Genomic DNA, 16,140 nt, shown 5'->3' with positions numbered 1-16,140 from the left:
CCCTACGTCTGGATATGGTGTTTGGCCTTATTTATTTATATTGAAAAGAATGGCAAATATATTCTTAAAAAATTCATCTTTCGTTTTCCAAGAAAGAACATACACGTCTGAATCGATGCGAGGTTGAGTAAATAATGACAGGCTTCTGATTTTTAGGTGAACTTACTCTTTAAAACACTCATTGTTCTGATTTATCCTCAGTAAAAGCAGGTTCATCATCGGGCTGACAGTGAAAGTGAAAACTTCAGCATAATCTTTCTTTAGAATCAGCAATATGTCCATGTGGAGAGCCGTTTGGTAGTGAATCAAGAGAATAAAAGTTTAAATGAATGAAAACAGCTGACAACGTACCAACACACCTTGGCAGAGGTGCGCTCCACATGCGCCGACCCCCTCCCAGGCAAATGATTTCCGGCACTCCCTCCAGCCGGTAGCCCATGTTGCAAGAGAAGGTGAGAGTATCTCCGATACCAAAGCTGTAACCGTTACGCCGCCCGAAATCAGGCACTCCTGGATCCTCACACGGCTCCAGGTTATATTCTGAGAGAAACAGAATTTGAAATTAAACATAATTTTATGTAATATGTATTAGAAGTAAACATAAACTTGAAAATACATTTTTTTTGTTACATTTTATTTGAAGGTGATGTAGTTACATTGTACTTACTGAGTAATATTAACTACATGTACTTGTTATAGACTTACGGTGAGGGTTAGGGTTAGTTATCTGTAATTATGCATTATTTACTGTTATTACTATAGTAAGTACATGTAGTAACTACGTCACCTTAAAATGAAGTGTTACATTTTTTCTTTTCTTTTTTCTTTTCTGATTATAGCTCTATTTTTTTTACATTCATTTTACGTTTACATTAATTTTTCTTTGAATTCACCATTGGCATTTCTATCAAACAGTATTAAAATATTCTGACAATGTATTAGAAGATGCAATGAAAATGTATCACATTGAAAAGAATAAATAAAAAACACTTGAAGCCAGGGTTATTATCGGTAACTAAAACCATTAAAAACATTTATGTTCATTGAAATAAAGCTGAAATAAAATAAAATATAAATATAAGTTGAAAAAATTGAAACTAAACGAAAATTAGAAATGTTGAAATGTTTTAAAGTTATGAACTAAAATAAAAATTTTAACTAAATAAATTAAACCTAAATAGCAACATAACAAATAAATAAAATCACAAAAGCATGTAACATTCTTATACATTTAACTAAAATTAACATGAACACTTAAAATATAAAAATGAAAGCTGATTCAAAATCAGTGGTGGTGCTAGAAAACCCAATGATTTCCTGGTTTTGACTCTCAGTGTTAAAATTAAAAAAAGTATTTATAAGTAAAAAGTATAATAAAAACCCCAAAAATAAAATAAGGTTTAATAAACATTTTAATGTGTCTATAAACAATGGTTTTAATGGGGCATGCTCAGGAACGAAAATGTATTGAAGAATAAAGCAAGAATAAAGCTCCCCCGAGATAAACTGGAGCCGCCATGATTTTATCAAATAATAATAACACTAAAATAACCCTGCTTGAAGCACGATCACATTAACTCGATACTGTCACGGGGTATCCAACACAAGGACTCAACTACTGTCCCAGCGTCCCAGTTCTCCAGTTCGCTCCTCACCTGAAAATGTGATGTTGAAACCTTCGTAAGAGATGGAGAAGTCAGATATGAAGCGGAGCTGGGCCTTGAAGTTGCCATAGAGTCCTGCATTGATGGGCGAGGGCAGTTCTGCTCCTGTGAGGCGGGCGAGCGGCTGAACAAAACTCCTATTCTCAGTGATGAGCAGATAGTCATGATGATCCTCCAGGTGGAAGGTGTTAAAGGTGAACTGAACACCTATTGGGGAACAAAACCAATGCACAAATGAAGCTTGGTTCAAGTTTCTGGTCAACTTCTGACTGTTGGGTGGAGATTGGAGTAGGATGAAAACGGACAAAAAAGAGAGAAAAGTTAAAGGAATGATGAAGCATTTGGGGTCAAGCTCATTATACAAGGCAATGGTATAGCTTACTCGTGAGAATGGAGGGCCCTTCATTAAAACTTTTTCTCGGGCCCTGTGAACTTAAGCAACGGCCCTTGACAGAGGTCACGTACTGAAGAACAAAGACAATTTTGATACTGACCCTTTTTTTTGTCAGAAAGAGAAAAGTGTATTTTTAGTCCTAACTGATCTGTCCACTAAACACAATGGCCTTCAAAACTGATATGCCTTAGCAGTCATGGGAAATTAAAATTCAGAGGAACTTTCATTATTCTGAACTCAAAGGTTGGATAATGATATTTGAGAGTAGGGCAAATCTGTATTCATGACAGAATACTGTATGTGATGGGGTCTCGGCTCTTGCTCTTCTCCCTATCATCAGTTATTACTGTATATTAGTCTGCAGTAGCTGGCATATTAAAATAAATGTTTTTCTATAAGACGGTGGTAAACTGTAGGTAAGATAAAGCCTATCAGTAGTGGTTTTACCTTTGCCATGGCTGACCTCCACAGTCCAGGTGCAGTTCAGGGAGCTGGGATAGACCTCAGGGTATCCAGGTGAAAGGATGGTGCCTCCCGGTCCTCGAACATCACCCCCACAGAGTGCTATAGGGCAAAGTACTTACTTAAACAGGCCTTTCACTTAACTTCAATAGATGCAAATGGAACTACACCGTCATAAATGATTTCGGTAACATTTTACTTGAAGGGGTGTGCATAAGACTGGCATGACACATTCATAACCATGACATGAATATGAAGTAGGGTTTATGCATGTTTATGACAACTGTCATTAAGTGTCTTTCGCTCAATAATGACCTTTTTAATGCAAATATGACATTGTTTAGGATATACTGACATAAACCAATATATCATAACCTGTTAGAATAAACTTGATATTAAATTAAGTTAAAATGTCATGTGGTTGGCTTTGACATTGGCTGTCATGAGGCATTATAACTGTGTCATGACTATTTTTCGTGACCTCAACAAGTGGTACTAATAGAATTTGTCATTAAAGATTTTTGAAAATGACTGTTCATGTAGTGTGGAATATAGCTCTAAGGGAATGAAAACATCCTGCAAAGATTTATATCTGAAAGGGCACCGTATATAAAGTTGTCTTTCAAAAGTGAGAGTCGACTCTGAGTCTATGAAATGAATTGTTTTTGAAACGAGTCATTGGCTGTTTCGTAGTGACGTAGATACGAAACATTGGCATATTGACTGCGCCCAGTTACTGCGCGCGCAGACGGAAGTGTAAACTTGAAGTAGAACACATTCAAATACTTCAGCTGATTAGCATCATGTCGAGAAGATGCTGTGTTCTACATTGCAAAGACAGTTCAGCCACTTGTTTTCATTAGCCAGGGACGAGCAAGTGAAGAATCAGTGGTTAGAGTTCATATTTGCAACGACCACAACATTTTAGCCCGAACCTCCTCCGAATCACAATCTGTAAGTATTATTAATAATGTTTGCTGTTATATTTTCTGTAGCATGCACAATATAGTTATATTTTGTTGTGTGTGTTGTGTACAAAACGACCTAAACGACTATGCCAAATATGACTTCGCTCTATATAATAAGTACTGCCCCTCAAAAGCCGCCGCCATGTGAGTTTCTCCGGGAAAGCTCGCTTTTGATGGAGACGCGAGTAAGGGACCGTGTGGAAAGTGCACTTTTTATGAAACGTTTGTTCATACACTATATACAATTTTCAACACTTGACAAGCTGTAATCCTGGTGATGGGGGTTCCGTTGCCGACAGTCTCTGCCTACGGTTTACCAATAACAACTGACTGGGTCATTTGACCACTCGCCGCAGAGTCGCGTCACTCAAAGGAGGTGTTTGGGAAAATGAATCGACTGAATCGAACGAATCATTTGGGAGTCGTTGAGCAAATCAGGTAAAAACGAATGCATATTATAAGACAAATAAAGTGTTTTTTTCCTTACAATGCACGTTAAACTGATTTTGGTAACTCCCAAAACAAAAATAGGAACATTTCAAATGCTATGATAGGGGCTCTTTAAAATGTTACAAATGACTTCATGACAGCCAATGTCAAATCCAACCAACTTGGTTTCTTAAGTTTGATCATTAATCTGCTATGTCGTGTTTATGACAGGTTGTGTTGTATTAGTAATGTCAAGTTGTCATGAGACACTGGCAGGTTATGATGTATTGGTTTATGTCAAGGTGTCATAACAAAGACATCTTAAACAATGTCATATTTGCATTCAAAATGTCATAACTGAGCGAATGACACTTAATGACAGTTGTCGCAAACATGCATAAAACTTCCTTCATATTCATAACATATGTCATGACATGGTTATGAAGGTGTCATGTTAGTCTTATGCACACCCCTTCAAGTAAAGTGTTACCATGATTTCTTTCTTCTTTTCTTGGCTTATCAGCTGACATGTCAAAATAACATCTGTATCTTGGTTCCTAGTGACTCAAAAACCTAAGCACTTGCATAAACTATCAGTCAAGAGTTTAGAGTCAGTATGAGAGTAACAAAAATTCACATTTCTTCTTTTGTTGTCATGGTTACACATTGCTTTGTGCACCTGTTTCTTGTTCAGTTTCTTGAATGGTCCTGCGACTCCTATTATTTGCATTATCTTCTTTGCTTTTGGTTATAAATAAAACTATCCAGCTGCTTTAATTTCCATCTCTCAATCTCCTCTTCTTTTGCCTGACCAGGCATTACACAAATCAGCATATGAGAATGATTTCTGAAGGATCATGTGACACTAAAGACTGGAGTAATAATGCTGAAAATTCAGCTTTGATCACAGGAATAAACGACATTTTAAAATATATTACTATAGAAAACAGTTTTTTTAAAATTGTAATAATATTTCACAAAATTATATTTTTGTTAACTGTATATTTGATCAAATAAATGCAGCTTAGATGAGCACAAAAACATTAACTCTTTCAAAACCTAAATGTTTGAACGGGAGTGTATCTGTATCCATTATAATCCAGTGGGGTCCAAAAATCTGAGACCACAATTGGAAAGAGCACTTTTCTATTATAGTTCAAATTCAGTCCTTCCGTTAATAATTTGAGTGAAATCTTAGAATTGGACCTGGGAAATAGGGAGTCAAAACAGTAAAATTTGAATGCTCTATTTGGATCAATGACCATGCTCTTCTTTCTTAAACTCGGCCTGGTGCTCAGTGGAGGAAGCATGTACAGTCTCCACAGACCCTGTCACCCCAGACAGCAGTGTAGGCAGGTGCGTTTCTCTAATGTAAGCTGCGTTTAGATCCCATGGAAGTGAGATGACTGTGCAGTAAAAAGTGCCTCTGGATGTCTAATCTGGTGAGCGCATCAGTTCCTATCAGCTAAAGCAGCCTTCACAGCAAATTGCCTCTCAGAGTCCTCCTCAGCGACGGGCTAATGGCCTTGCATTGAATCACATTGTTTCAGTTTAGCTGCCTTAGAGAAAGGAAAGCGAAAGAATGTAATCAAATAGCCGAAGGACACGCGGCCTAAGAAGCTCTGACAGGGCAAGACACAGGTAACGTCTTTCATCCAGCATTCAGCGGAGGTTTCATTGCCTGTCCTGCTTTAGTAATACGGTCTATTAAACCCTCTTTGTCACCGACTCTGAACCTCTTTTATTCAAGATGTAAATTGACATGTCACCTTGTTTCTTTACAAAACAGTTTCATTGATCAGTAAAGCCACAAAGATTCGCAGTGCTTTTTTTTTGTTTTGTTTTTGTTCCTGAGATGTCTCAGGAAACCAACCGTCACAGGTGGGTAGTGGGTGGCTCCACCAGTGGTTCTTTTCACAAACCAATGGCTCTTCGTGGCTGAGGCGATAGCCTGAGTCGCAGCCGAAAGACACGGTGGAGCCGATGGAGAAGTCCTGACCGTAACGAAGACCGTTGACTGGAATCCCTGGATCCAGGCAGGAGTAGGCATCTATTGTTACGCCTAGGAATAGTCAGGCATTTGAAGTTTACGAAACAGTGTCATTTAAGAGCATTTTAATGACCCTATAATGGTGCTCTATAATAGCAAGGTGTTAAAAGTGAAGTATGTAAGTGTTTTTATGTTAAAATACATTCTCTTAAAGGAGTAGTTCAATTTTTTTTAAAAAAAATTGCTGATAATTTACTCACCCCCATGTCATCTAAGATGTCCATGTCTTTCTTTCTTCAGTGGAAAAGAAATTAAGGTTTTTGATGAAAACATTCCAGGATTTTTCTCCATATAATGGACTTTAATGGGGTCCAAACGGTTCAAGGACCAAATGAGAGTTTCAGTGCAGCTTCAAAGGGCTTTAAACGACACCAGACGATGATAACAGTCTTATCTAGCGAAACCATCGGTCATTTCGAAAAAGATTTGTTCATTTTAATGAACGAGTTCGAACAGGAGAGTCACAAACGTGCATCACAGAACAGAGCAAGGCGAGCATTTGTGCTTATAAAACTTGAACTTTTTTGTTTATTTTTGAAATGACCGATCGTTCAATTCATTTCATTGTCTGATTCATTGTCTGGTGTCGTTTAAACCCATTTGAAGCTGCACTGAAACTCTCATTTGGACCTTGAACCGTTTGGACCCCATTGAAGTGCATTATATGGAGAAACATCCTGGAATGTTTTCATCAAAAACCTTCATTTCTTTTTCGACTGAAGAAAGACAGACGTGGACATCTTGGATGACATGAGGGTGAGTAAATTATCAGCAAAAGTTTTTCCTTTAACCCAAATTATTGTTCATTGACTGCTGTTAGTATGCCATTAATGGGTTTATCTCCCTCAAAAGTGTAAGCATTGAGCCGCCCAGGCGCCATCAAAACATTGAGAATGGTTCGCTCAGATCTGTCAATCTCTTTCCAGCTTAACCAATAGTGTGAGTTTGGGGCGTGGCTATGACTGACATGCATGTTACACAGAAAAAGATGTTTGGCTTCAAGTACAGGAATGCAAGACAAAATTTGCTGAGACCTTAAAAAGATTAAACCAGTGTTCAAAGCGAATGGGGCATTGCGATTAAATGCGCTTCAATACTGTATCATCATCATGCACCTGTTCAGAAAAGACAAATGTAACAGTTTATAATGTTCACTTTGATTCGCCTCATACAGTTGTGGTGAAATGCATGCTTTGCTCTAGAAAGAGTATTGGCTAGTGCTACTCAAATACTTAATCATGACATATAGCAACACAGCTAAAAGTATTCCCAATATGTTGGACATTATATTGAAAGTCGCCTACTTTCTAACTTTAGAGACATCATGCCATCACAAGCACCCGAATTTTGATTCCTGAGTTGGGGGAGGACCCCCGAGCAAAAGTAATGTTTGCAAGGTTGTTTGAATATATTATATGCTTTGTTTTTGTGTCGTAGAAACAACATACTTCACTTTTAACTTCCAAATAGTATGTTCTGAAACTTTGGAAAGTTTACTGTTCACTTACTTTCATATAGGATCTTGAAGCCAGTGTTTGAGCGACTGTTGTCAGTGGTGAAAAGCATGTACAGGTGGTTGGCGGTGCTGAATAGGAACTGAGGCACTTGGGTGCCATTGAATGAGCCAATCAGAGGAGAGAGAAGATTGGGACCATCGTGAAGCTCCAGCAAATCGCAATTCAGCTCTGTCTGAAATCTGGTTGGAGAAATAGAGAATAGTTAAAAAAGTTTTTTATGTTTTTGTAAGAAGTCTCATCTGCTCAGCAAGGCTGCAATAATTTGAGAAAAAATATAGTAATATTGTGAAAAATTATTATAATTTAAAAGAACTGTTTTCAATGTAAATATATTTTAAAATGTAATTTATTTCTGTCAATTTTCAGCATCATTAGTCTTCAGGGTCACAAAATCATTCAGAAATCATTCTAATATGCTGATTTTCTGCTCAAGAAAATATTATTATAATTATCAATGTTGAGACCAGCTGTGCTGCGTAATATGTTTGTGGAAACTATGGTACATTTTCAGGATTCTTTGATGAATTGAAAGTTAAAAAGAACAGCATTTATTTGAAATATATACTTTGTAAGCTTGTAAATGCTTTTACTGTCACTTTTGATCAATTTAGTGCATCCTTTCTAAATAAAATTACATTTTCCTCTGAATTTTCACTCTATCTGAATGTACCAAAGCAACAATATCTATTCAAATTAAAAAAAGCATACTTCTCAAATGTGATTTTGATGGAGCGTCCCGGTTCCGCCTCTATGACCCACTCACAGTTGAGTGAGTCTTTGTAGTAACCGGGCCATCCAGGAGATAAAATAACTCCACTAGGAGCTGAGAAGTGTCCTCCGCAGGGAGCTGTAGAAAGACCAGGGGATTAACAGAAATGCATTAAGATGTACACAAAAAAAAAAAAAAGATGAACTGCATGATCACATGAATTTACGGAAGCTTGTTTCCACCACAGAACAAAACATTTTGAAAGAAAATTTTTCTCACAATTGCGAGTTTACATGATGTCTGACTTAATTTCTCACAATTACGTGTTAAAAAGTCAGAATTTCGAGATATAAACTCACAATTGCATGTTAAAAAGTCAGAACTGCAAGATATAAACTCACAATTGCGTGTTATAAAGTCAAAATTGCAAGATATAAACTGACAATTGTGTTATAACGTCAGAATTGCGAGATGTAAACGCACAATTGCGTATTTTAAAGTCAAAATTGCGAGATATAAACTCAATTGCGTGTTATAAAGTCAGAATTGTGAGATATAAACTCAATTGCGTGTTATAAAGTCAGAATTGAGAGATATAAACTCACAATTGCGAGATATAAAGTCAGAATTGCGTGATATAAACATACAATTGCGAGATATAAACTCAAAATTGCGTGTTATAAAGTCAGAATTGCGAGATATAAACTCACAATTGCAAGATATAAAGTCAGAATTGCGAGATATAAACTCACAATTGCGAGGTATAAAGTCAGAATTGTGTGATATAAACTCACAATTGCGAGATATAAACTCACAATTGCGTGTTATAAAGTCAGAATTGCGAGATATAAACTCACAATTGTGAGATATAAACTCAAAATTGCGTGTTATAAAGTCAGAATTGCGAGATATAAACTCACAATTGCGAGATATAAAGTCAGAATTGCGAGATATAAACTCACAATTGCAAGATATAAAGTCAGAATTGTGTGATATAAACTCACAATTGCGAGATATAATGTCAGAATTGCGAAATATAAACTCACAACTGCGAGATATAAAGTCAGAATTGCGTGATATAAACACAATTGTGAGATATAAACTGACAATTGCATGTTAAAAGTCAGAATTGCGAGATATAAACTCACAATTGCGAGATATAAACTCACAATTGCGTGTTATAAAGTCAGAATTGCGAGATATAAACTCACAATTGCGAGATATAAACTGACAATTGCATGTTAAAAGTCAGAATTGCGAGATATAAACTCACAATTGCATGTTAAAAGTCAGAATTGCGAGATATAAACTCACAATTGCGTGTTATAAAGTCAGAATTGCGAGATATAAACTCATAATTACGTGTTATAACGTTAGAATTGCGAGATATAAAGTCAGAATTGCGAGATATAAAGTCAGAATTGCGAGATATAAACTCACAATTGCGTGTTATAAAGTCAGAATTGCGAGATATAAACTCATAATTACGTGTTATAACGTTAGAATTGCGAGATATAAAGTCAGAATTGCGAGATATAAAGTCAGAATTGCGAGATATAAAGTCAGAATTGTGTGATATAAACTCACAATTGCGAGATATAAACTCATAATTACGTGTTATAACGTTAGAATTGCGAGATATAAAGTCAGAATTGCGAGATATAAAGTCAGAATTGCGAGATATAAACTCACAATTGCGAGATATAAAGTCAGAATTGCGAGATATAAACTCACAATTGCAAGATATAAAGTCAGAATTGTGTGATATAAACTCACAATTGCGAGATATAATGTCAGAATTGCGAAATATAAACTCACAACTGCGAGATATAAAGTCAGAATTGCGTGATATAAACACAATTGTGAGATATAAACTGACAATTGCATGTTAAAAGTCAGAATTGCGAGATATAAACTCACAATTGCGAGATATAAACTCACAATTGCGTCTTATAAAGTCAGAATTGCGAGATATAAACTCACAATTGCGAGATATAAACTGACAATTGCATGTTAAAAGTCAGAATTGCGAGATATAAACTCACAATTGCGTGTTATAAAGTCAGAATTGCGAGATATAAACTCATAATTACGTGTTATAACGTTAGAATTGCGAGATATAAAGTCAGAATTGCGAGATATAAAGTCAGAATTGCGAGATATAAACTCACAATTGCGTGTTATAAAGTCAGAATTGCGAGATATAAACTCATAATTACGTGTTATAACGTTAGAATTGCGAGATATAAAGTCAGAATTGCGAGATATAAAGTCAGAATTGCGAGATATAAACTCACAATTGCATGTTAAAAGTCAGAATTGCGAGATATAAACTCACAATTGCGTGTTATAAAGTCAGAATTGCGAGATATAAACTCATAATTACGTGTTATAACGTTAGAATTGCGAGATATAAAGTCAGAATTGCGAGATATAAAGTCAGAATTGCGAGATATAAAGTCAGAATTGTGTGATATAAACTCACAATTGCGAGATATAAACTCATAATTACGTGTTATAACGTTAGAATTGCGAGATATAAAGTCAGAATTGCGAGATATAAAGTCAGAATTGCGAGATATAAACTCACAATTGCAAGATATAAAGTCAGAATTGTGTGATATAAACTCACAATTGCGAGATATAAAGTCAGAATTGCGAAATATAAACTCACAACTGCGAGATATAAAGTCAGAATTGCGTGATATAAACACAATTGTGAGATATAAACTGACAATTGCATGTTAAAAGTCAGAATTGCGAGATATAAACTCACAATTGCGAGATATAAACTCACAATTGCGTGTTATAAAGTCAGAATTGCGAGATATAAACTCACAATTGCGAGATATAAACTGACAATTGCATGTTAAAAGTCAGAATTGCGAGATATAAACTCACAATTGCATGTTAAAAGTCAGAATTGCGAGATATAAACTCACAATTGCGTGTTATAAAGTCAGAATTGCGAGATATAAACTCATAATTACGTGTTATAACGTTAGAATTGCGAGATATAAAGTCAGAATTGCGAGATATAAAGTCAGAATTGCGAGATATAAACTCACAATTGCGTGTTATAAAGTCAGAATTGCGAGATATAAACTCATAATTACGTGTTATAACGTTAGAATTGCGAGATATAAAGTCAGAATTGCGAGATATAAAGTCAGAATTGCGAGATATAAAGTCAGAATTGTGTGATATAAACTCACAATTGCGAGATATAAACTCATAATTACGTGTTATAACGTTAGAATTGCGAGATATAAAGTCAGAATTGCGAGATATAAAGTCAGAATTGCGAGATATAAACTCACAATTGCGAGATATAAAGTCAGAATTGCGAGATATAAACTCACAATTGCAAGATATAAAGTCAGAATTGTGTGATATAAACTCACAATTGCGAGATATAATGTCAGAATTGCGAAATATAAACTCACAACTGCGAGATATAAAGTCAGAATTGCGTGATATAAACACAATTGTGAGATATAAACTGACAATTGCATGTTAAAAGTCAGAATTGCGAGATATAAACTCACAATTGCGAGATATAAACTCACAATTGCGTCTTATAAAGTCAGAATTGCGAGATATAAACTCACAATTGCGAGATATAAACTGACAATTGCATGTTAAAAGTCAGAATTGCGAGATATAAACTCACAATTGCGTGTTATAAAGTCAGAATTGCGAGATATAAACTCATAATTACGTGTTATAACGTTAGAATTGCGAGATATAAAGTCAGAATTGCGAGATATAAAGTCAGAATTGCGAGATATAAACTCACAATTGCGTGTTATAAAGTCAGAATTGCGAGATATAAACTCATAATTACGTGTTATAACGTTAGAATTGCGAGATATAAAGTCAGAATTGCGAGATATAAAGTCAGAATTGCGAGATATAAACTCACAATTGCATGTTAAAAGTCAGAATTGCGAGATATAAACTCACAATTGCGTGTTATAAAGTCAGAATTGCGAGATATAAACTCATAATTACGTGTTATAACGTTAGAATTGCGAGATATAAAGTCAGAATTGCGAGATATAAAGTCAGAATTGCGAGATATAAAGTCAGAATTGTGTGATATAAACTCACAATTGCGAGATATAAACTCATAATTACGTGTTATAACGTTAGAATTGCGAGATATAAAGTCAGAATTGCGAGATATAAAGTCAGAATTGCGAGATATAAACTCACAATTGCAAGATATAAAGTCAGAATTGTGTGATATAAACTCACAATTGCGAGATATAAAGTCAGAATTGCGAAATATAAACTCACAACTGCGAGATATAAAGTCAGAATTGCGTGATATAAACACAATTGTGAGATATAAACTGACAATTGCATGTTAAAAGTCAGAATTGCGAGATAGAAACTCACAATTGCGTGTTATAAAGTCAGAATTGTGAGATATAAACTCATAATTACGTGTTATAACGTTAGAATTGCGAGTTATAAACTCACAATTGCGAGATATAAAGTCAGAATTGCGAGATATAAACTCACAATTGGGTGTTATAAAGTCAGAATTGCGAGATATAAACTCACAATTGGGTGTTATAAAGTCAGAATTGCGAGATATAAACTGCGGGTTATACAGTCCAATCTAAGGAAAAAAAGACATGCAATTGCGACTTTATATCTCCCAATTGCCTGTTGTAAAGTCCAAATTGAGAAAACCTGAGAAAAAAAGTTTCTCGCAAATGTGAGTTTATATCTCACACACAATTGCGAAAATTGTGAGATAAAAAGTCGCAACTACCTTTTTTTTCTGTGGCTGAAACAAGCTTCCATATGTATATTTAATGAAGACAGCAGATCTGATAAATAATAAAAGTCATTTGACTATCCAATATACCCCACTTTACATATTTACAATCCCCCAAAACCTACAGTAAGGGGTTACAGTGGCTCGTGGGCGACACTTTTAGTCTGTCACTCTGACCATATGAGTAGAGTTACAGTGTAATTAGAAACATGCTGAGAGAAATACGAGGGATTGAAAGGGATTTTAATGACAGATGACAGGCTGCTCACCACCACATGCCCTCCGGTTTACATGCCCTATTAACCCTTGTCTCAGTGACCCACAGGTGACTGTCTATTCCATTTAGAGTCACAGAGAAAACCAGGCACAACTGTGCACTTATTCAGGACTCCAGTCCACTTCTGCCCTAATAAATACCTTCACACTTTGGGATGGGACCGCTCCACATCACCTTGCCACCGTTCAGCTCACAGGTGATGGTTTCTGCTCCCTGGGTCTTAATGAAGCCATCCTCGCAGATGATGGAGATGGAGCTGCCCAGCTGGAAACTGTCACCGAAACGTCTGGCGTTCAGGGGGACTCCTGGATCCGGACACTCATTATGGCCAAATGCTGGAAGATTGAATGACATAAGATAGTAATATGCTTTCTCAATAGTTTTTGGGGTAGCACCAGTATTTATGCCACTAACAATTTTATTTTTGGACGTGTAAAACGATGTTCTCATGAAGTGGGAAGTTCCATCTCAAGCGGTGCTCTTCAATTTAGCCTCCACTCACGAGAGCGAGGATTTGTGTTACTTTGTAGGACAGGTTTCCACTCCAGGCTATGTTTATTAGTTCTAGTGTTATTGACCTTTCAGCTGTTTTTATCATAACTCTATGAAGCATATGGAGGCCCAAGGCGCTTGGCCGAGAAAGCGGCTGTCTCCACGACACTCTGAGTGTCTGATGGATGTCTAGTGACAGGAAAGGCCTACAAGAAGGACATGACGTTTGTCAGAATGAATACAGATTTAAAGGTGCTCCATCAAGGCCCTGACGGCTCTTAACAGACAACAGTTAGGTGTCAGTCTGTTAAAGATCTCGATATTAACGCTCAGCATTGATGACTATTGTAGCGCACCTAATATGCATGCAAACTGATGTCCACTCTGAGGACTTTGATGGATTATCGTGACATTTCACATCTCCTTTAAAGAAGACCATCAAGAAGTCATTGTCTAAATTAAAGTCATGTATGTGCTAATGAGGGACGGGAGAGAAATCTGCCGCACTGACAGAAAGACGAAAAATAGGATAAGCATTTGACACACCTGGAAAATGCTGTAAACAGACACCTTCTAGTTTGTAGTTTTCAGCACAAATGCAATCAATTTATATTTTATAGAACACTATTTCTTGCTCTCATTAAGTTTTAATCTCGTCAACAAAATTACTGATTGAAATGCATGTTAATATGATTTTTTTAAAACACTGCTTATATATACAGTATATACAAACACACACACAGTATAACATTTGCAGGATATTTTTTTAAATATTCTATTAAATGCATACAGTAAATATAATATTAACTCAATATAAATTATACTATATTATCTCTCTAAAAAATATTGGGTTGTTTTATACCAATTTTTGGTAAAATATGGACAAACCCAAACTTTGGGTTAAAAATGTCATTTAAAATGTTAACCCAATTACTGGGTTTGTCAATATTTGATCCAAAATTTGGGTTAAAATAACCCAGCATTTTTTAGAGTGTTATAACATTTACCGGATATTTTCATGGGAAAAAAAAAAGACTTGTTAACTAAGTATTATTATTAGTCTAAAATATTTTGATCAAATAACAAATTTATATTTTAACTGTTTAGATTAAACATCAAGATTAACTGACTGAATGTAACGGTTATCATCAAAAATAGAACTTCTCTCAATACGGTAAATTATAACCGTAAAAACTAGGGCTTTCAAACGATTAATCGCGATTAATCGCATCCAAAATAAAAGTTTGTGTTTACATAATATATGTGGGTGCACTGTGTATAATTATTTTGTATATATATACAGTGTAAATTTAAATACACAAACATGCATGTATATTTAAGAAAAAATATTATTTATATATATAAAATATTTCTATTTAGATATAATATAAATTATATATAAATCCATATACAGTATATACATGAAAATATTTCTTAAATATATACAAGCATGTGTGTGTATTTATATATATATCAAATAATTGTACACAGTGCACCCACATATATAATGTAAACACAAACTTTTATTTTAGATGCGATTAATCGTGATTAATCGTTTGACAGCCCTAGTAAATAGTTCAAATATAATATTATATCATTACCTGTTGAGAAAAAGCAGTAACTGCTATCAGTAAACTTTAAAACACAACACATGCGTTGAAGACTTCATGCTTCACATAATGCTTAACAAATGCTCCATGCAGACATAATGCAGATTAGAAACGCATCAGGGAGGAGCACGCACTGGTGTAGGTGATGTTGAAGCCTCGGCCGGACATGGAGTGGTCAGCCTGGAACTCCAGCCGGAGAATGTTGCTGTTGCTGGTGAGGTGTGACGGCACCTCGGCCCCAGTGAAACGGCCCAGCACAGACGAGTCCAGCATCTCTCCATCCTTCACGGTCAGGATGTCGTATGGAGCCTCCAGGTCAAAGTCATTGAAGGCCAGGTGGATACGGCTGCCGGGCTCTGATAGGATCAGCCACACACAGTTAAGGTTGTTCCCATAGCCCTCTGGGTAATCCGGAGACAGAACTGTTCCCATGGGAGCAGTGAAGTTTGAAAGACAGGGAACTGAAAGAAAGAATATAATTAATGTAATTAAAATATAATATTGCACCCGGCAACATATAAAAACATGCCGCATCATACATCAGTGTAATAATACAACATGTGCATGTGTTTCATATGCCATATGGAGACTGTCACTCTGCTGTTGATTGCATTCTGACAAACGGCATTTATGACACAAATGGACTTCAGGCTATAAATAGATCTGATCTGTTAAATCTTCCAATTAGACTTGGAGAAATTTCAGCAATGCATTCCTTTTTTTTTTTATTAAGCAAAGAGCCTACAGTTGAAGAATCAAAATATAGCAGATGTCAC

At 35.7% G+C, this 16,140-nt stretch overlaps 1 protein-coding gene across 6 annotated transcripts in view; it reads right to left on the bottom strand.

The window, feature by feature from the left end:
- csmd3b (CUB and Sushi multiple domains 3b) overlaps positions 1–16,140 on the bottom strand; it is a 636,199-nt gene that overhangs the window by 263,474 nt on the left and 356,585 nt on the right. For all 6 annotated transcript variants that reach the window (XM_089123029.1, XM_089123027.1, XM_089123028.1 and 3 more), the window contains 8 exons: positions 15,499–15,825; positions 13,403–13,597; positions 8,193–8,331; positions 7,476–7,663; positions 5,791–5,979; positions 2,506–2,622; positions 1,656–1,871; positions 352–540 (listed from right to left, as the gene is read on the bottom strand). In XM_089123029.1, coding sequence (XP_088979155.1) covers positions 352–540; positions 1,656–1,871; positions 2,506–2,622; positions 5,791–5,979; positions 7,476–7,663; positions 8,193–8,331; positions 13,403–13,597; positions 15,499–15,825 — 1,560 coding nt within the window. The remainder of the gene's footprint in view (positions 1–351; positions 541–1,655; positions 1,872–2,505; positions 2,623–5,790; positions 5,980–7,475; positions 7,664–8,192; positions 8,332–13,402; positions 13,598–15,498; positions 15,826–16,140) is intronic.

Source organism: Pimephales promelas, chromosome 18, assembly GCF_988280905.1.
Source record: "Pimephales promelas chromosome 18, fPimPro1.hap1.1, whole genome shotgun sequence".
Classification (NCBI taxonomy): Eukaryota; Metazoa; Chordata; class Actinopteri; order Cypriniformes; family Leuciscidae; genus Pimephales; species Pimephales promelas.
This window is presented reverse-complemented; position numbering and strand designations above follow the sequence as displayed.